Here is a 22,561-nt window from a genome sequence, read left to right as displayed (position 1 = left end):
CAGAATCTCTCTCTCTGTGTAATGACAGAATCTCTCTCACTCTCTCTGTGTAATGACAGAATCTCTCTCTCTCTCTCTCTCTCTCTGTGTAATGACAGAATCTCTCTCTCTCTGTGTAATGACAGAATCTCTCTCTCTCTGTGTAATGACAGAATCTCTCTCTCTCTCTGTGTAATGACAGAATCTCTCTCTCTCTGTGTAATGACAGAATCTCTCTCTCTGTGTAATGACAGAATCTCTCTCTCTGTGTGTAATGACAGAATATCTCTCTCTCTGTGTAATGACAGAATCTCTTGCTCTCTCTCTCTGTGTGTAATGACAGAATCTCTCTCTCTCTGTGTAATGACAGAATCTCTCTCTCTCTGTGTAATGACAGAATCTCTCTCTCTCTCTCTGTGTAATGACAGAATCTCTCTCTCTCTCTCTCTGTGTAATGACAGAATCTCTCTCTCTCTGTGTAATGACAGAATCTCTCTCTCTCTGTGTAATGACAGAATCTCTCTCTGTGTAATGACAGAATCTCTCTCTCTCTCTCTCTCTGTGTAGTGACAGAATCTCTCTCTCTCTCTGTGTAATGACAGAATCTCTCTCACTCTCTCTGTGTAATGACAGAATCTCTCTCTCTCTCTGTGTAATGACAGAATCTCTCTCTCTCTGTGTGTAATGACAGAATCTCTCTCTCTCTGTGTGTAATGACAGAATCTCTCTCTCTCTCTCTGTGTAATGACAGAATCTCTCTCTCTCTCTGTGTAATGACAGAATCTCTCTCTCTCTCTCTCTCTCTCTCTCTCTGTGTAATGACAGACTCTCTCTCTCTCTCTGTGTAATGACAGAATCTCTCTCTCTCTCTGTGTAATGACAGAATCTCTCTCTCTCTCTGTGTAATGACAGAATCTCTCTCTCTGTGTGTAATGACAGAATATCTCTCTCTCTCTGTGTAATGACAGAATCTCTCTCTCTCTGTGTAATGACAGAATATCTCTCTCTCTGTGTAATGACAGAATCTCTCTCTCTCTCTGTGTAATGACAGAATCTCTCTCTCTCTCTCTGTGTAATGACAGAATCCATCACTGTGCTTATCAGCTTGTAAATAAAGCATATATGTCCAAACCTTCTCCCTTTCTTTCCTCTCCTCCCTTTCTTTCCTCTCCTCCCTTTCTTTCCTCTCCTCCCTTTCTTTCCTCCCTCCCTCCCTTTCCTCCCTTTCTTTCCTCTCCTCCCTTTCTTTCCTCTCCTCCCTTTCTTTCCTCCCTTTCTTTCCTCTCCTCCCTTTCTTTCTTTCTTTCCTCCCTTTCTTTCTTTCTTTCTTTCCTTTCTTTCTTTCCTCTCCTCCCTTTCTTTCTTTCCTCTCCTCCCTTTCTTTCTTTCCTCTCCTCCCTTTCTTTCTTTCTTTCCTCTCCTCCCTTTCTTTCCTCTCCTCCCTTTCTTTCCTCTCCTCCCTTTCCTGGCCCTTCATTTTTCTCTCATCTCATTAAACGCTGCCTGATGGAGTGTGGTTAAAAGCCTATCTCCTGGTGCAATGCAAAGAACACTGTTTCATGGGATGAGTTCCATTGTGATGTCATAAAGAGCCACAGTCTGAATTTAAACACTGTTGTCATTGTGATGTCATCAGATGGCCATTGTGACATCATAAAGAATGCAGAAACTTTCACTGGGCCATTATGACATCCCAAGTAGGCATGTTGTGACATCATAAAAGGCTTGTTGTGACATCATTGTTGATTTCACACTCATAATAGAGTGTCCTGTGACATCATAAGGGGCGTGTTTACCTGGTCCTCAGACAGCTGGGAGATGTGGTTCACTGCAGCGTAGGACTCAATCTTGGGGTTGAAATGGTTGATAATGGCCCTGAAAACACAAACACACACAGAAACACAGAATTACTGGAAGCATTGGTGAGAGAGAAGGTAGTAATACATAAATCACAGACTTTTATAGAGGAGCTCCAATGCTGTGATGGAAATCTGTTTTATCTTCCAATATATATAAAAATGAAGAAATATAAAACAGGATGGGACAAACACTGCAGCATATATTAGGTATTCTGAACTAGGGAGGAGGAGAGAGATGGATAGAAAGAGAGAGAGAGAGAAAGAGAGAGAGAGTGAGAGTGCCCAAACTAACACACACAATGTTATGAGAAAGCTCTAAACAAATGAAGCCTAGTCAAAACCCATTTTCAACCAGCTCCTCGAACTGAAAGATTGAAGAAGAAAAGATGAAAGTGTAAACCAGGAAATGGCAGAAGCCAAAAGAGATGACACAATCACAATACATATTTCTACAAGGTCAAGTATCCCCACTATTCACTAACTGGTACAAACACTACCAACACACAGTAAACGTGTCCTTACCTGACGTTGACCAGTGAGTGTGTGACTTTACTGGCAGGCTCCTTCCACTGGCCTGCGTTGGTGGACACTCTCAGTACTGTGAGGAACAGAAACACATTCAGTCATCAGGACACGCTAAGACAGAAACACATTCAGTCATCAGGACACGCTAAGACAGAAACACATTCAGTCATCAGGACACGCTAAGACAGAAACACATTCAGTCATCAGGACACGCTAAGACAGAAACACATTCAGTCATCAGGACACGCTAAGACAGAAACACATTCAGTCATCAGGACACGCTAAGACAGAAACACATTCAGTCATCAGGACACGCTAAGACAGAAACACATTCAGTCATCAGGACACGCTAAGACAGAAACACATTCAGTCATCAGGACACGCTAAGACAGAAACACATTCAGTCATCAGGACACGCTAAGACAGAAACACATTCAGTCATCAGGACACGCTAAGACAGAAACACATTCAGTCATCAGGACACGCTAAGACAGAAACACATTCAGTCATCAGGACACGCTAGGACAGAAACACATTCAGTCATCAGGACACGCTAAGACAGAAACACATTCAGTCATCAGGACACGCTAAGACAGAAACACATTCAGTCATCAGGACACGCTAAGACAGAAACACATTCAGTCATTTAGAGACACAGACAGAAACACATTCAGTGACGGACGGACGGACGGACGGACGGACGGACGGACGGACGGACGGACGGACGGACGGACAGACAGACAGACAGACAGACTAACCCATGCAGTAGAGGTTGTCAAAGATCTGGTGCATCCTGACGATCTCATAGTAAAGTTCATCATAACTGTTGGAGGTGGGCAGGAACGTATCTCCATATGTTATAAACATGTTGAACAGATTCACCACCTGAGGAGGGGGAGAAAGAGAGGGCACGACAGAGAGAGAGAGAGAGACAGAGAGACACAGAGAGAGAGAGAGAGAGAGAGAGAGAGCAGAGAGAGAGAGAGGCAGAGGAGGGCAGAGAGACGAGAGAGAGAGACAGAGAGACAGAGAGAGAGAGAGAGAGAGAGAGAGAGACAGAGAGAGAGAGAGAGACAGAGAGAGAGAGAGAGAGAGAGAGAGACAGAGAGAGAGAGAGAGAGAGAGAGAGAGAGAGAGAGACAGAGAGAGAGAGAGAGAGACAGAGAGAGACAGAGAGAGAGACAGAGAGAGAGACAGAGAGTGACAGAGAGAGAGAGAGAGACAGAGAGAGAGAGAGAGTGACAGAGAGAGAGACGAGAGAGAGACAGAGAGTGACAGAGAGAGAGAGAGAGACAGAGAGAGAGAGAGACAGAGAGAGAGAGAGGACAGAGAGAGAGAGAGACAGAGAGAGAGAGAGAGAGACAGAGAGAGAGAGAGAGAGAGACAGAGAGAGAGAGAGAGAGAGAGAGAGAGCTTCGGTTCAATTACAACTTTGGTTCAATTACAAACACGCGGTTTCTCTAGAATTAAATCATATCATTCATGAGAGAAATCATGTCAAGAACTATGTGGGACATGGGCTGAAGGGCGTTGTAGTTTTCATTAAGCAATTATTCAACCTAGTTCAGCGCAAGAACGTGGTAATAAACTACAACGACCATAATCCACTGCTGCAGTTTTTCCCCAGCTCAGTCTGAGATGGATACACTTTTACTCCTGCTACATTTGGTTAGATACACACAGCCCGCATGAGAGAGGAATGTACACAACAACTAGAAAGAGGGATAGAGACAGTTCATGGAAGGGATAGAGACAGTTCAGGAGGACAGATAGAGACAGTTCATGAGAAGAAGAGACAGATAGAGACAGTTCATGGAAGGGATAGAGACAGTTCATGGAAGGGATAGAGACAGTTCATGGAAGGGATAGAGACAGTTCATGGAAGGGATAGAGACAGTTCATGGAAGGGATAGAGACAGTTCATGGAAGGGATAGAGACAGTTCATGGAAGGGATAGAGACAGTTCATGGAAGGGATAGAGACAGTTCATGGAAGGATAGAGACAGTTCATGGAAGGGATAGAGACAGTTCATGGAAGGGATAGAGACAGTTCAGGAAGGGATAGAGACAGTTCATGGAAGGGATAGAGACAGTTCATGGAAGGACAGAAGGGATAGAGACAGTTCATGGAAGGGATAGAGACAGTTCATGGAAGGGATAGAGACAGTTCATGAGGATAGAGACAGTTCATGGAAGGGATAGAGACAGTTCATGGAAGGGATAGAGACAGTTCATGGAAGGGATAGAGACAGTTCATGGAAGAGATAGAGACAGTTCATGGAAGGGATAGAGACAGTTCATGGAAGAGAGACAGTTCATGGAAGGGATAGAGACAGTTCATGGAAGGGATAGAGACAGTTCATGGAAGGGATAGAGAGAAGTTCATGGAAGAACTATGTGAGACATGTTCATGAAGGGATATAGACAGTTCATGGAAGGGATATATTCAGTTCATAGTTCAGTTCATGGAAGGGATAGAACAGTTCATGGAAGGGATAGGATAAAGGGATACAGTTCATGGAAGGGATAGAGACAGTTCATGCAGCAGTTTTTCCCCAGCTCAGTTCTGAGAAGGGATAGAGACAGTTCATGGAAGGATAGACAGTTTGGAAGATAGAGAGACAGTTCATGCCCGACATAGAGACAGTTCATGAAGGAATGTACAGTTCATGGAAGGGATAGAGACAGTTCATGGAAGGGATAGAGACAGTTCATGGAAGGGATAGAGACAGTTCATGGAAGGGATAGAGACAGTTCATGGAAGGGATAGAGACAGTTCATGGAAGGGATAGAGACAGTTCATGGAAGGGATAGAAAGTTCATGGAAGGGATAGAGACAGTTCATGGGATAGAGACAGTTCATGGAAGGGATAGAGACAGTTCATGGAAGGGATAGAGACAGTTCATGGAAGGGATAGAGACAGTTCATGGAAGGGACAGTTCAGAGACAGTTCATGGAAGGGATAGAGACAGTTCATGGAAGGGATAGAGACAGTTCATGGAAGGGATAGAGACAGTTCATGGAAGGGATAGAGACAGTTCATGGAAGGGATAGAGACAGTTCATGGAAGGGATAGAGACAGTTCATGGAAGGGATAGAGACAGTTCATGGAAGGGATAGAGACAGTTCATGGAAGAGATAGACAGTTCATGGAAGGGATAGAGACAGTTCATGGAAGGGATAGAGACAGTTCATGGAAGGGATAGAGACAGTTCATGGAAGGGATAGAGACAGTTCATGGAAGGGATAGAGACAGTTCATGGAAGGGATAGAGACAGTTCATGGAAGGGATAGAGACAGTTCATGGAAGGGATAGAGACAGTTCATGGAAGGGATAGAGACAGTTCATGGAAGGGATAGAGACAGTTCATGGAAGGGATAGAGACAGTTCATGGAAGGGATAGAGACAGTTCAGAAGGGATAGACAGTTCATGGAAGGGATGAGACAGTTCATGGAAGGGATAGAGACAGTTCATGGAAGGGATAGAGACAGTTCATGGAAGGGATAGAGACGGTTCATGGAAGGGATAGAGACAGTTCATGGAAGGGATAGAGACAGTTCATGGAAGGGATAGAGACAGTTCATGGAAGGGATAGAGACAGTTCATGGAAGGGATAGAGACAGTTCATGGAAGGGATAGAGACAGTTCATGGAAGTGAGCCTTACCTCCTCAGAACATCTAGTAAAGTCATTTAGTCAGACAGCTCTGCAGCATACTAAGGCAGGATAGGCTCCCTAATTAGGATGACTAAAGTACGATAAGAACAGAGATGATGTTGTCTGTCTGGCTGGCTGACTGCTACTGCCTGAACAGAGATAACGTTGTCTGTCTGGCTGGCTGACTGCTACTGCCTGAACAGAGATAACATTGTCTGGCTGGTTGACTGCTACTGCCTGAACAGAGATAATGTTGTCTGGCTGGTTGACTGCTACTGCCTGAACAGAGATAATGTTGTCTGGCTGGTTGACTGCTACTGCCTGAACAGAGATAATGTTGTCTGGCTGGCTGACTGCTACTGCCTGAACAGAGATAATGTTGTCTGGCTGGTTGACTGCTACTGCCTGAACAGAGATAATGTTGTCTGGCTGGCTGCTACTGCCTGAACAGAGATAATGTTGTCTGGCTGGCTGACTGCTACTGCCTGAACAGAGATAATGTTGTCTGGCTGGCTGACTGCTACTGCCTGAACAGAGATAATGTTGTCTGGCTGGCTGACTGCTACTGCCTGAACAGAGATAATGTTGTCTGGCTGGCTGACTGCTACTGCCTGAACAGAGATAATGTTGTCTGGCTGGCTGACTGCTACTGCCTGAACAGAGATAATGTTGTCTGGCTGGCTGACTGCAGAGATACTGCCTGGCTGAACAGAGATAATGTTGTCTGGCTGGCTGACTGCTACTGCCTGAACAGAAATAATGACTTTAAGGAATGAAAAATAAGTATAAGTAATATACAGTAATATTTCATTATTTCATAGTAATGTCCTACTATTCTATTGATGTCTACCCAGTGTGGACCTGACAGAGACAACAGAATGTTCACCATGTTTGGAATGTACATTAAAAAGCTCTGAAATCATTGTTATGTCATTCATTCATGACATAACAATTAAACCTGTGAGTATGTTGTAATAGTGGAACTGAAACAGACCTCAGACAGAACTCGTCACTCAACACTTTGACACACCACTCTATCATTCTCTATAAACACATTCAAACACACGGACACAGATACAACATGAGCGAGCAGAAGGGTGTGTGTGTTTGGGTGTGTGTGTGTCTGCGTGCAAATCTGTGTGTGTGTGTTCTCACCAGCAAGGCCAACAGAACAGTTTAGTGTTAGAAGCTAGAGGCCAACAGAACAGTTTAGTGTTAGAGGCCAACAGAACAGTTTAGTGTTAGAGGCTAGAGGCCAACAGAACAGTCTAGTGTTAGAGGCCAACAGAACAGTTTAGTGTTAGAGGCTGGAGGCCAACAGAACAGTCTAGTGTTAGAGGCTAGAGGCCAACAGAACAGTCTAGTGCTAGAGGCCAACAGAACAGTTTAGTGTTAGAGGCTAGAGGCCAACAGAACAGTCTAGTGTTAGAGGCTGGAGGCCAAAAGAACAGTCTAGTGTTAGAGGCCAACAGAACAGTTTAGTGTTAGAGGCTGGAGGCCAACAGAACAGTCTAGTGTTAGAGGCTAGAGGCCAACAGAACAGTCTAGTGCTAGAGGCCAACAGAACAGTTTAGTGTTAGAGGCTAGAGGCCAACAGAACAGTCTAGTGTTAGAGGCTGGAGGCCAAAAGAACAGTCTAGTGTTAGAGGCAACAGAACAGTCTAGTGTTAGAGCCTAGAGGCCAACAGAACAGTTTAGTGTTAGAGGCCAACAGAACAGTCTAGTGTTAGAGGCTAGAGGCCAACAGAACAGTTTACTGTTAGAGGCCAACAGAACAGTTTAGTGTTAGAGGCCAACAGAACAGTTTAGTGTTAGAGGCTAGAGGCCAACAGAACAGTCTAGTGCTAGAGGCCAACAGAACAGTTTAGTGTTGGAGGCTAGAGGCCAATAGAACAGTTTAGTGTTGGAGGCAAGAGGCCAACAGAACAGTCTAGTGCTAGAGGCCAACAGAACAGTCTAGTGTTAGAGGCTGGAGGCCAACAGAACAGTCTAGTGTTAGAGGCTAGAGGCAACAGAACAGTCTAGTGTTAGAGGCCAACAGAACAGTCTAGTGTTAGAGGCCAACAGAACAGTCTAGTGTTAGAGGCCAACAGAACAGTCTAGTGTTAGAGGCCAACAGAACAGTCTAGTGTTAGAGGCCAACAGAACAGTCTAGTGCTAGAGGCCAACAGAACAGTCTAGTGCTAGAGGCCAACAGAACAGTCTAGTGTTAGAGGCTGGAGGCCAACAGAACAGTCTAGTGTTAGAGGCTAGAGGCCAACAGAACAGTCTAGTGTTAGAGGCTAGAGGCCGACAGAACAGTCTAGAGGCCGACAGAACAGTCTAGTGTTATAGGCTAGAGGCCAACAGAACAGGGTCTAGGGATTAGGAGCTAGGGGTTAGAGTCTAGGGGTTAGGAGCTAGGGTCTAGGGGTTAGGGTCTAGGGGTTAAGGTCTAGGGGTTAGGGTCAGGGGTTAGGGTCAGGGGTAAGGGTCTAGGGGAAGGGTCTAGGGGTTAGGAGCTATGGGTTAGGGTTTAGGGATTAGGAGCTATGGGTTAGGGTCTAGGGGTTAGGAGCTAGGGGTTAGGAGCTAGGGGTTAGGATCTAGGGGTTAGGAGCTAGGGGTTAGGATCTATGGGTTAGGATCTATGGGTTAGGATCTATGGGTTAGGATCTATGGGTTAGGATCTATGGGTTAGGAGCTAGGGGTTAGAAGCTATGGGTTAGGAGCTATGGGTTAGGGTCTAGGGGTAGATATTAGTGGATGTATGTGTGTTCTCACCAGTAGAGCCAGGTGAAAGATGTTGTGCTTGGCCAACAGAACGGTCTCATTGGACAGCAGGAATTTCAACAGGTTGATCAGAGCTGGTGGAAAAAGAGAAGGCAAAGAAACACACATTATTATTATAATACAAACCAACTACTGAAACAGAATGGAGAAACACACAATATTATTATAATACAACACAACCACTGAAACAGAATGGAGAAGGGGGTCTGAACAGACAAGACACTGTTACTGAGGGTCTGAACAGACAAGACACTGTTACTGAGGGTCTGAACAGACAACACACTGTTACTGAGGGTCTGAACAGACAACACACTGTTACTGAGGGTCTGAACAGACAACACACTGTTACTGAGGGTCTGAACAGACAACACACTGTTACTGAGGGTCTGAACAGACAACACACTGTTACTGAGGGTCTGAACAGACAACACACTGTTACTGAGGGTCTGAACAGACAACGCACTGTTACTGAGGGTCTGAACAGACAACACACTGTTACTGAGGGTCTGAACAGACAACGCACTGTTACTGAGGGTCTGAACAGACAACGCACTGTTACTGAGGGTCTGAACAGACAACACACTGTTACTGAGGGTCTGAACAGACAACACACTGTTACTGAGGGTCTGAACAGACAACACACTGTTACTGAGGGTCTGAACAGACAACACACTGTTACTGAGGGTCTGAACAGACAACACACTGTTACTGAGGGTCTGAACAGACAACACACTGTTACTGAGGGTCTGAACAGACAACACACTGTTACTGTTACTGGGGTCTGAACAGACAACACACTGTTACTGAGGGTCTGAACAGACAACACACTGTTACTGAGGGTCTGAACAGACAACACACTGTTACTGAGGGTCTGAACAGACAACACACTGTTACTGAGGGTCTGAACAGACAACACACTGTTACTGAGGGTCTGAACAGACAACGCACTGTTACTGAGGGTCTGAACAGACAACGCACTGTTACTGAGGGTCTGAACAGACAACACACTGTTACTGAGGGTCTGAACAGACAACGCACTGTTACTGAGGGTCTGAACAGACAACTGACTGTTACTGAGGGTCTGAACAGACAACACACTGTTACTGAGGGTCTGAACAGACAACACACTGTTACTGAGGGTCTGAACAGACAACACACTGTTACTGAGGGTCTGAACAGACAACACACTGTTACTGAGGGTCTGAACAGACAACGCACTGTTACTGTTACTGAGGGTCTGAACAGGCAACGCACTGTTACTGAGGGTCTGAACAGACAACACACTGTTACTGAGGGTCTGAACAGACAACACACTATTCTGTTAGTGTACTGAGGGTATTCTGTTAGTGTACTGAGGGTATTCTGTTAGTGTACTGAGGGTATTCTGTTAGTGTACTGAGGGTATTCTGTTAGTGTACTGAGGGTATTCTGGTAGTGTACTGAGGGTATTCTGGTAGTGTACTGAGGGTATTCTGTTAGTATACTGAGGGTATTCTGTTAGTGTACTGAGGGTATTCTGTTAGTGTGCTGAGGGTATTCTGTTAGTGTGCTGAGGGTATTCTGTTAGTGTACTGAGGGTATTCTGTTAGTATACTGAGGGTATTCTGGTAGTGTACTGAGGGTATTCTGTTAGTGTACTGAGGGTATTCTGTTAGTGTGCTGAGGGTATTCTGGTAGTGTACTGAGGGTATTCTGTTAGTATACTGAGGGTATTCTGGTAGTGTACTGAGGGTATTCTGTTAGTATACTGAGGGTATTCTGGTAGTGTACTGAGGGTATTCTGTTAGTGCAGGAAGCTGCAGAGCTGAAGAGATGAATACATTTATAAAGCAGTGCTTTTATTAAGGCATAATTCATGGAAACATTCACACACACACACGCCAGCCGCAGGCATAATTCATGGAGAGAGACATTCACACACACACACTGACTGACTGACACACACACGAGCCAGCCGCAGGCATAATTCATGGACGCACACACACACACACAATGGCGCGGGAGAGACATTCACACAGAGACAGAGGAAGATTAGAGATGGGACAGTGTTGGGGGACATAAACACGTGCATGCTCAAAACATACACTCGACGAAACACCCACACACACACCACACACACACACACACACACACACACACACACACACACACACACACACACACACACACACACACACACACACACACACACACACACACACACACACACACACACACACACACAGCGCAGCGCCCAAACTGTTTGGTTTCATGTTTCATACACTGGTTTGATCACAGAAACAACGTGTCATCAAAGGTTTTCATTATTCATGTGTTGTTCTCTGCTCATCACTGACAATCAATTGCTAAGTGTGTGTGTGTGTTTAAGTGTGTGTTCTGAATGTGTTTAAGTGTGTGTTCTGAATGTGTTTAAGTGTGTGTGTGAGTGTGTGTTCTGAATGTGTTTAAGTGTGTGTTTGTGTGTGTGTGTTCTCAATGTGTTTTAGTGTGTGTGTGTGTGTTCTGAATGTGTTTAAGTGTGTGTTTGTGTGTGTGTTCTGAATGTGTTTAAGTGTGTGTGTGAGTGTGTTCTGAATGTGTTTAAGTGTGTGTTTGTGTGTTCTGAATGTGTTTAAGTGTGTGTGTGTGTTCTGAATGTGTTTAAGTGTGTGTGTGTGTGTTCTGAATGTGTTTAAGTGTGTGTGTGTGTGTTCTGAATGTGTTTAAGTGTGTGTGTGTGTGTGTTCTGAATGTGTTTAAGTGTGTGTGTGTTCTCAATGTGTGTAAGTGTGTGTGTGTTCGTGTGTGTGTGTGTGTGTGTGTGTGTTCTCAATGTGTTTAAGTGTGTGTGTGTGTGTGTTCTCAATGTGTTTAAGTGTGTGTGTGTGTGTGTGTGTGTGTGTGTGTTCTCAATGTGTGTAAGTGTGTGTGTGTTCGTGTGTGTGTGTGTGTGTTCTCAATGTGTTTAAGTGTGTGTGTGTGTGTTCTCAATGTGTTTAAGTGTGTGTGTGTGTGTTCTCAATGTGTTTAACTGTGTGTGTGTGTGTGTGTGTGTGTGTTTAAGTGTGTGTGTGTGTGTGTGTGTGTGTGTGTGTGTGTGTGTGTGTGTTCTCAATGTGTGTGTGTGTGTGTGTGTGTTCTCAATGTGTTTAAGTGTGTGTGTGTGTGTGTGTGTGTCAGGGTTTCCCGTTAGTGGTAATAGTAGTAATAATAATAATAGGCGGCTTTTGACTGACATTTAATTTTTTTACGATAAATAAAATTGCAAAACATCCCATTGATGAATAATTACTTTTAGCCTGGTCATTGATGGAAATACATCTGACCGGCCATTCTTATTGGTCTACAGGTTAATTTGCATAATTGAATGGAATTAAATTGTCACGTGTACAATATGTTCGCAATGCATTATATTTATCATTTAGCATGCAGCCTACAGATGCAGAGCCTCTGAGAGGTAAATCTGTCAGACAGCAGGAGAGATGCTGCTACAGCTCCACAAACAGCAAATGAACAAGCAACGGAAGGCTTCATCCCCGCATCACACAACACTATGAACAGGACGACTTCATCACCTCGTCACACAACACTATGAACAGGAAGACTTCATCACCTCATCACACAACACTATGAACAGGACGGCTTCATCACCTGTCACACAACACTATGAACAGGACGGCTTCATCACCTCGTCACACAACACTATAAACAGGACGTGTGTTCATCACCTCATCACACAACACTAATGAACAGGACGGCTTTTCACTGACATTTAATGGAACAGGACGGCTTCATCACCTCATTGATGAATATGAACAGGACGGCTGGTCATCACACAACACTGGAAATAGGATCGGATTCATTCTCACACAACACTATGAACAGGACGACTTCATCACACAACACTGGAACAGGAAGTCACCTCATCACACATATGTTCAGGAAGACTTCTCACACAACACTATGAACAGGAAGACTTCTGTCACACAACACTATGAACAGGACGGTTCATCACTCTGTCAGACAGCACTCAGATGCTGCTTCATCACACAACACTATGAACAGGACGGATTCATCACCTCATCACACAACACTATGAACAGGACGGCTTCATCACCTCGTCACACAACACTATGAACAGGACGGCTTCATCACCTTGTCACACAACACTATGAACAGGACGGCTTCATCACCTCGTCACACAACACTATGAACAGGAAGACTTCATCACCTCGTCACACAACACTATGAACAGGAAGACTTCATCACCTCGTCACACAACACTATAAACAGGACGGCTTCATCACCTCGTCACACAACACTATGAACAGGACGGCTTCATCACCTCGTCACACAACACTATGAACAGGAAGACTTCCTCACCATTGTCACACAACACTATGAACAGGAAGACTTCATCCCCGCATCACACAACACTATGAACAGGACGGCTTCATCACCTCATCACACAACACTATGAACAGGAAGACTTCATCACCTCGTCACACAACACTATGAACAGGACGGCTTCATCACCTCGTCACACAACACTATAAACAGGACGGCTTCATCACCTCGTCACACAACACTATGAACAGGAAGACTTCATCACCTCGTCACACAACACTATGAACAGGACGACTTCATCACCTCGTCACACAACACTATGAACAGGAAGACTTCATCACACAACACTATGAACAGGACGACTTCATCACCTCGTCACACAACACTATGAACAGGACGGCTTCATCACCTCGTCACACAACACTATAAACAGGACGGATTCATCACCTCATCACACAACACTATGAACAGAACGGCTTCATCACCTCGTCACACAACACTATGAACAGGACGACTTCATCACACAACACTATGAACAGGAAGACTTCATCACCTCATCACACAACACTATGAACAGGACGGCTTCATCACCTCGTCACACAACACTATGAACAGGACGGCTTCATCACCTCGTCACACAACACTATAAACAGGACGGCTTCATCACCTCATCACACAACACTATGAACAGGACGGCTTCATCACCTCGTCACACAACACTATGAACAGGACGACTTCATCACCTCGTCACACAACACTATGAACAGGAAGACTTCATCACCTCGTCACACAACACTATGAACAGGAAGACTTCATCACCTCGTCACACAACACTATCAACAGGACGGCTTCATCACCTCGTCACACAACACTATGAACAGGACGGCTTCATCACCTCGTCACACAACACTATAAACAGGACGGCTTCATCACCTCGTCACACAACACTATGAACAGGAAGACTTCCTCACCTCGTCACACAACACTTTGCAGTAAGATGGAGGCAGTAGGCATTTTGAAAACATACTTGATTGAAACCTGAACGTTTCACTGCATATTATGAAGCATGTCTTAGCTTGCCTCAAAGGAGTCTAAAATCAGACCATATCCGTGGAGGCAAATCTTTTATATCAACTTCCTCTCGTTGTCCAGTAGCTAGAGGCACAATCCTAGTCGTATTATCAACCCCTGCTAGTTGTTGTATATCAGATGTCCCCTCCTACATTTCTACCAGGTATTTTCATCTCTGTCACATGAAACTGTTGTCATGTCTGGTGCTGTTTGACAACGGTTTCCCTCCAGTTAATTTCATTATCTAACCAACATTCACACACAGCCTACTGCCTTCTGCCTTCTGCCTACTGCCTACTGCCTACTGTCTACTGCCTACTGCCTACCGCCTTCTGCCTACCGCCTTCTGCCTACCGCCTACTGTCTACTGCCTACCGCCTTCTGCCTACCGCCTACTGCCTTCTGCCTACTGCCTACCGCCTACTGTCTACTGCCTACCGCCTTCTGCCTACCGCCTTCTGCCTACCGCCTCCGCCTTCCGCTACCTTACTGCCTTCTGCCTACCGGCTTCTGCCTTCTGCCTTCTGCCTACTGCCTTCTGCCTACCGCCTACCGCCTTCTGCCTACTGCCTACTGCCTACCGTCTACTGCCTACCGTCTACTGCCTTCTGCCTACCGTCTACCGCCTTCTGCCTACCGCCTACCGCCTTCTGCCTACTGCCTTCTGCCTTGTGCCTACTGCCTTCTGCCTTCTGCCTACCGCCTACTGTCTACTGCCTTCTGCCTACTGTCTACCGCCTACCGCCTTCTGCCTACCGCCTTCTGCCTACTGCCTTCTGCCTACTGCCTACTGCCTTCTGCCTACTGCACAGCTCTGCTGTTATAATGTGAATAAATAATAGTTGATCAACATTTTAAGATAAACGCTCTAATCTGTTGCATCAGCCTCATTACTTAATGTTTTTTAACGTAGCCTGGTCCTACTGGTTGTATGAATTTAGCATCTATCTTCCCAAACTGTCCCAGAGTCTGTTTGGTATAGGCTATTTCTTTCTGCACAAGTTGACCAATAGAACAGGTGAACGTTTCTACTATGGGGGACAGTAGACTGACAGGCTAGTGATTTAGCTGTTTGTGACTCTTCTTGTTGAGGAAAAGTACATGTGGACAGTTATTCTAACATCTTCAAAGTGAGAATCAGAATTCAGCACGAAGAACAGGACATTGCCTCCTCAACAGGTTCTGTTGATATGAATTAACACATTCTAAACACGACATTGCCTCCTCAACAGGTTCTGTTGATATGAATTAACACATTCTAAACACGACATTGCCTCCTCAACAGGTTCTGTTGATATGAATTAACACATTCTAAACACGACATTGCCTCCTCAACAGGTTCTGTTGATATGAATTAACACATTCTAAACACGACATTGCCTCCTCAACAGGTTCTGTTGATATGAATTAACACATTCTAAACACGACATTGCCTCCTCAACAGGTTCTGTTGATATGAATTAACACATTCTAAACACGACATTGCCTCCTCAACAGGTTCTGTTGATATGAATTAACACATTCTAAACACGACATTGCCTCCTCAACAGGTTCTGTTGATATGAATTAACACATTCTAAACACGATTGCCTCCTCAACAGGTTCTGTTGATATGAATTAACACATTCTAAACACGACATTGCCTCCTCAACAGGTTCTGTTGATATGAATTAACACATTCTAAACACGACATTGCCTCCTCAACAGGTTCTGTTGATATGAATTAACACATTCTAAACACGACATTGCCTCCTCAACAGGTTCTGTTGATATGAATTAACACATTCTAAACACGACATTGCCTCCTCAACAGGTTCTGTTGATATGAATTAACACATTCTAAACACGTGATTGCCTCCTCAACAGGTTCTGTTGATATGAATTAACACATTCTAAACACGACATTGCCTCCTCAACAGGTTCTGTTGATATGAATTAACACATTCTAAACACGACATTGCCTCCTCAACAGGTTCTGTTGATATGAATTACACATTCTAAACACGACATTGCCTCCTCAACAGGTTCTGTTGATATGAATTAACACATTCTAAACACGACATTGCCTCCTCAACAGGTTCTGTTGATATGAATTAACACATTCTAAACACGACATTGCCTCCCTCCTCAACAGGTTCTGTTGATATGAATTAACACATTCTTAACACGACATTGCCTCCTCAACAGGTTCTGTTGATATGAATTAACACATTCTAAACACGTGTTGCCTCCTCAACAGGTTCTGTTGATATGAATTAACACATTCTAAACACGACATTGCCTCCTCAACAGGTTCTGTTGATATGAATTAACACATTCTAAACACGACATTGCCTCCTCAACAGGTTCTGTTGATATGAATTAACACATTCTAAACACGACATTGCCTCCTCAACAGGTTCTGTTGATATGAATTAACACATTCTAAACACGACATTGCCTCCTCAACAGGTTCTGTTGATATGAATTAACACATTCTAAACACGACATTGCCTCCTCAACAGGTTCTGTTGATATGAATTAACACATTCTAAACACGACATTGCCTCCTCAACAGGTTCTGTTGATATGAATTAACACATTCTAAACACGACATTGCCTCCTCAACAGGTTCTGTTGATATGAATTAACACATTCTAAACACGACATTGCCTCCTCAACAGGTTCTGTTGATATGAATTAACACATTCTAAACACGACATTGCCTCCTCAACAGGTTCTGTTGATATGAATTAACACATTCTAAACACGACATTGCCTCCTCAACAGGTTCTGTTGATATGAATTAACACATTCTAAACACGACATTGCCTCCTCAACAGGTTCTGTTGATATGAATTAACACATTCTAAACACGACATTGCCTCCTCAACAGGTTCTGTTGATATGAATTAACACATTCTAAACACGACATTGCCTCCTCAACAGGTTCTGTTGATATGAATTAACACATTCTACAGGCCTCCTCAACAGGTTCTGATATGAATTAACACATTCTAAACACGACATTGCCTCCTCAACAGGTTCTGTTGATATGAATTAACACATTCTAAACACACATTGCCTCCTCAACAGGTTCTGTTGATATGAATTAACACATTCTTAACACACATTGCCTCCTCAACAGGTTCTGTTGATATGAATTAACACATTCTAAACACGACATTGCCTCCTCAACAGGTTCTGTTGATATGAATTAACACATTCTAAACCCGACATTGCCTCCTCAACAGGTTCTGTTGATATGAATTAACACATTCTAAACACGACATTGCCTCCTCAACAGGTTCTGTTGATATGAATTAACACATTCTAAACACGACATTGCCTCCTCAACAGGTTCTGTCCTGGTTATGAATTAACACATTCTAAACACGACATTGCCTCCTCAACAGGTTCTGTTGATATGAATTAACACATTCTAAACACGACATTGCCTCCTCAACAGGTTCTGTTGATAATGAACACCATTAACACATTCAACACACACATTGCCAACAGGTTCTGTTGATATGAATTAACACATTCTAAACACGACATTGCCTCCTCAACAGGTTCTGTTGATATGAATTAACACATTCTAAACACGACATTGCACACCTCAACAGGTTCTGTTGATACACATTCTAAACACGACATACCTCCTCAACAGGTTCTGTTGATATGACATTAACACATTCTAAACACCATACACCTCCTCAACACCTGTTGATATGAATTAACACATTCTAAACATACATTGCCTCCATAACAGGTTCTGTTGATATGAATTAACACATTCTAAACACGACATTGCCTCCTCAACAGGTTCTGTTGATATGAATTAACACATTCTAAACACGACATTGCCTCACATCAGGTTCTGGTTGATATGAATTAACACATTCTAAACACGACATTGCCTCTAAACTCAACAGGTTCTGTTGATATGAATTAACACATTCTAAACACGACATTGCCTCCTCAACAGGTTCTGTTGATATGAATTAACACATTCTAAACACGACATTGCCTCCTCAACAGGTTCGTTGATATGAATTAACACATTCTAAACACGACATTGCCTCCTCAACAGGTTCTGTTGATATGAATTAACACATTCTAAACACGACATTGCCTCCTCAACAGGTTCTGTTGAGAATTAACACATTCTAAACACGACATTGCCTCCTCAACAGGTTCTGTTGATATGAATTAACACATTCTAAACACGACATTGCCTCCTCAACAGGTTCTGTTGATATGAATTAACACATTCTAAACACTTCATTGCATCCTCAACAGGTTCTGTTGATATGAATTAACACATTCAAACACGACATTGCCTCCTCAACAGGTTCTGAGAGACACACATTCTAAACACGACATTGCCTCCTCAACAGGTTCTGAGATATGAATTAACACATTCAGACAGATAAGACATTGTCATTGCCTCAACAGGTTCTGTTGATATGAATTAACACATTCTAAACACGACATTGCCTCCTCAACAGGTTCTGTTGATATGAATTAACACATTCTAAACACGACATTGCCTCCTCAACAGGTTCTGTTGATATGAATTAACACATTCTAAACAGACATTGCCTCCTCAACAGGTTCTGTTGATATGAATTAACACATTCTAAACACGAGACATTGCCTCCTCAACAGGTTCTGTTGATATGAATTAACACATTCTAAACACAGCCTCCTCAACAGGTTCTGTTGATATGAATTTCTAACACACATTCTAAACACGACATTGCCTCCTCAACAGGTTCTGTTGATATGAATTAACACATTCTAAACACGACACCTCCTCAACAGGTTCTGTTGATATGAATTAACACATTCTAAACACGACATTGCCTCCTCAACAGGTTCTGTTGATATGAGATTAACACATTCTAAACACGACATTGCCTCCTCAACAGGTTCTGTTGATATGAATTAACACATTCTAAACACGACATTGCCTCCTCAACAGGTTCTGTTGATATGAATTAACACATTCTAAACACGACATTGCCTCCTCAACAGGTTCTGTTGATATGAATTAACACATTCTAAACACGACATTGCCTCCTCAACAGGTTCTGTTGATATGAATTAACACATTCTAAACACGACATTGCCTCCTCAACAGGTTCTGTTGAGAATTAGACATTCTAAACACGGCCTCCTCAACAGGTTCTGTTGATATGAATTAACACATTCTAAACAGGACATTGCCTCCTCAACAGGTTCTGTTGATATGAATTAACACATTCTAAACAGGACATTGCCTCCTCAACAGGTTCTGTTGATACAATTAACACATTCTAAACACGACATTGCCTCCTCAACAGGTTCTGTTGACATGAATTAACACATTCTAAACACGACATTGCCTCCTCAACAGGTTCTGTTGATATGAATTAACACATTCTAAACAGACATTGCCTCCTCAACAGGTTCTGTTGATATGAATTAACACATTCTAAACACGACATTGCCTCCTCAACAGGTTCTGTTGATATGAATTAACCGAACACATTCTAAACACGACATTGCCTCCTCAACAGGTTCTGTTGATATGAATTAACACATTCTAAACACGACATTGCCTCCTCAACAGGTTCTGTTGATATGAATTAACACATTCTAAACACGACATTGCCTCCTCAACAGGTTCTGTTGACATGAATTAACACATTCTAAACACGACATTGCCTCCTCAACAGGTTCTGTTGATATGAATTAACACATTCTAAATGTGATTTCTGTCCTCCTGGGCACCGAGGTGGACGCCCTGATCACGTTACACACCCGATGCAGATGGGTCTGGTACATTTATCAAATGCCCGCAAAATGTACATGCTGTGTGTGTGAGTGTGTGTGTGTGTTCTGAATGTGTGTGTGTGTGTGTGTTTTCTGAATGTGTGTTGCGTTTGTGTTGCATGTGTGTGTGGTGTGTGTGTGTTCTGAATGTTTGTGTGTGTGTGTTGTGTGTGTGTGTGGTGTGTGTGTGTGTGTGTGTTTTCTGAATGTGTGTGTGTGTGTGTGTGTGTGTGTTGCACACAGAATGTGTGTGTTCTGAATGTGTGTGTGTGTTGCGTGTGTGTGTGTGTGTGTGTTGCGTGTGTGTGTGTGTGTTCCTACCTGACCACAGTTCTCTCCAGGTATAGTGTAACCTGATTCTGCATTTCTTCTGGTAGCAGATCAGCTTGTGAATCACCTGTACACAACGCCTGGTGGACACACACCATACACACACACCATACACACACACCATACACACACACCATACACACACAAGTATCATGATTAAACACACTTGTAATGTACGCATCTTGGTAGTGTAGTAACATGTTTGGTTGATTGTAAAGTGTGAGACACAGGGCAGCCGTCTTACATGTAGAGATCCATAGGAAAGTCCTTCATCATATGAGTGACGATGAACTCAACCATCAGATCTGGAGAGACAGAGAGACACAGAGACAGAGAGATAGATACAGAGACAGAGAGATAGAGAGACAGAGAGAAAGACAGAGAGATAGAGAGAGAGAGAGAGATAGAGAGACAGAGAGATAGATACAGAGACACAGAGACAGAGAGACAGAGAGAAAGACAGAGAGAGAGAGAGAGAGAGATACAGAGAGAGAGAGACAGAGAGACAGAGAGAAAGACAGAGAGATAGAGACAGAGAGACACAGAGACAGAGAGATAGATACAGAGACAGAGAGACAGAGAGACAGAGAGAAAGACAGAGAGAGAGAGACAGAGAGAAAGACAGAGAGATAGAGAGAGAGAGAGATAGAGAGACAGAGAAGAGAGAGACAGAGAGAGACAGAGACAGAGACAGAGACAGACAGACAGACAGACAGACAGACAGACAGAGCCTTTACTGTACAATTCAAATGTATATGAAGCTCTTAATGCTCTGATCCACAGCTACAACACGGACTACAGACTAGACCATGTTGAATGGTTCCACGTACCTAGAACAGCACACACCAGTGGTCTGGACGGGACGTTCTTCTCTGCTGCCTTCTTCCTGTGTCTCATGGGCTGTATACACAGAACGCAGGTTGAACACACACACACGCATGTACGCACGCACGCACGCACACGCACACACACACACACTTACCATTCTGTGTAGATTGACTCTGAAGTTCATGTTGTCGTCATGGAGAAAGGCATCAGCATACTGGTCCTATAGGACAGAGAGAAAGACATCATACTGGTCCTATAGGACAGAGAGAAAGACATCATACTGGTCCTATAGGACAGAGAGACAGACATCATACTGGTCCTATAGGACAGAGAGAAAGACATCATACTGGTCCTATAGGACAGAGATAAAGACATCATACTGGTCCTATAGGACAGAGAGAAAGACATCATACTGGTCCTATAGGACAGAGAGAAAGACATCATACTGGTCCTATAGGACAGAGAGAAAGACATCATACTGGTCCTATAGGACAGAGAGAAAGACATCATACTGGTCCTATAGGACAGAGAGAAAGACATCATACTGGTCCTATAGGACAGAGAGAAAGACATCATACTGGTCCTATAGGACAGAGAGAAAGACATCATACTGGTCCTATAGGACGGTGAAAAAGACAGAGAGAAAGACATCATACTGGTCCTATAGGACAGAGAGAAAGACATCATACTGGTCCTATAGGACAGTGAAAAAGACAGAGAGAAAGACATCATACTGGTCCTATAGGACAGAGAGAAAGACATCAGCATACACAGGTGTACATACCTCCGTCACACAGGTGTACATACCTCCGTAATACAGGTGCACATACCTCCATCACACAGGTGTACATACCTCCGTCACACAGGTGTACATACCTCCGTTATACAGGCGTACATACCTCCGTAATACAGGTGCACATACCTCCGTCACACAGGTGTACATACCTCCGTCACACAGGTGGTGTAGATACCTCCGTCATACAGGTGTACATACCTCCGTCATACAGGTGTACATACCTCCGTCACACAGGTGTACATACCTCCGTCACACAGGTGTACATACCTCCGTCACACAGGTGTACATACCTCCGTCACACAGGTGTACATACCTCCGTCACACAGGTGTACATACCTCCGTCACACAGGTGTACATACCTCCGTCACACAGGTGTACATACCTCCGTCACACAGGTGTACATACCTCCGGTGTACATACACAGGTGTACATACCTCCGTCACACAGGTGTACATACCTCCGTCACACAGGTGCACATACCTCCGTCACACAGGTGTACATACCTCCGTCACACAGGTGTACATACCTCCGTCACACAGGTGTACATACCTCCGTCACACAGGTGTACATACATCGGTCACACAGGTGTACATACCTCCGTCACACAGGTGTAC

At 43.8% G+C, this 22,561-nt stretch overlaps 1 protein-coding gene across 1 annotated transcript in view; it reads right to left on the bottom strand.

The window, feature by feature from the left end:
* Positions 1 to 1,403: 1,403 nt before the first annotated feature.
* Positions 1,404 to 22,561, bottom strand: part of LOC121842866 (armadillo-like helical domain-containing protein 3) — a gene marked incomplete at its 5' end in the record, with an annotated part of 25,728 nt that continues 4,570 nt past the window's right edge. Inside the window, 8 exon segments of the mRNA XM_042312655.1 lie at positions 1,404 to 1,854; positions 2,361 to 2,436; positions 3,122 to 3,248; positions 8,786 to 8,868; positions 20,315 to 20,403; positions 20,568 to 20,628; positions 21,154 to 21,223; positions 21,306 to 21,371. Coding sequence (XP_042168589.1) covers positions 1,734 to 1,854; positions 2,361 to 2,436; positions 3,122 to 3,248; positions 8,786 to 8,868; positions 20,315 to 20,403; positions 20,568 to 20,628; positions 21,154 to 21,223; positions 21,306 to 21,371 — 693 coding nt within the window.

This window comes from Oncorhynchus tshawytscha, unplaced genomic scaffold (assembly GCF_018296145.1).
Source record: "Oncorhynchus tshawytscha isolate Ot180627B unplaced genomic scaffold, Otsh_v2.0 Un_contig_4084_pilon_pilon, whole genome shotgun sequence".
Lineage (NCBI taxonomy): Eukaryota > Metazoa > Chordata > Actinopteri > Salmoniformes > Salmonidae > Oncorhynchus > Oncorhynchus tshawytscha.
Note: the sequence above shows the minus strand (reverse complement) of the source record. Positions and strands in the feature narration are given on the sequence as shown.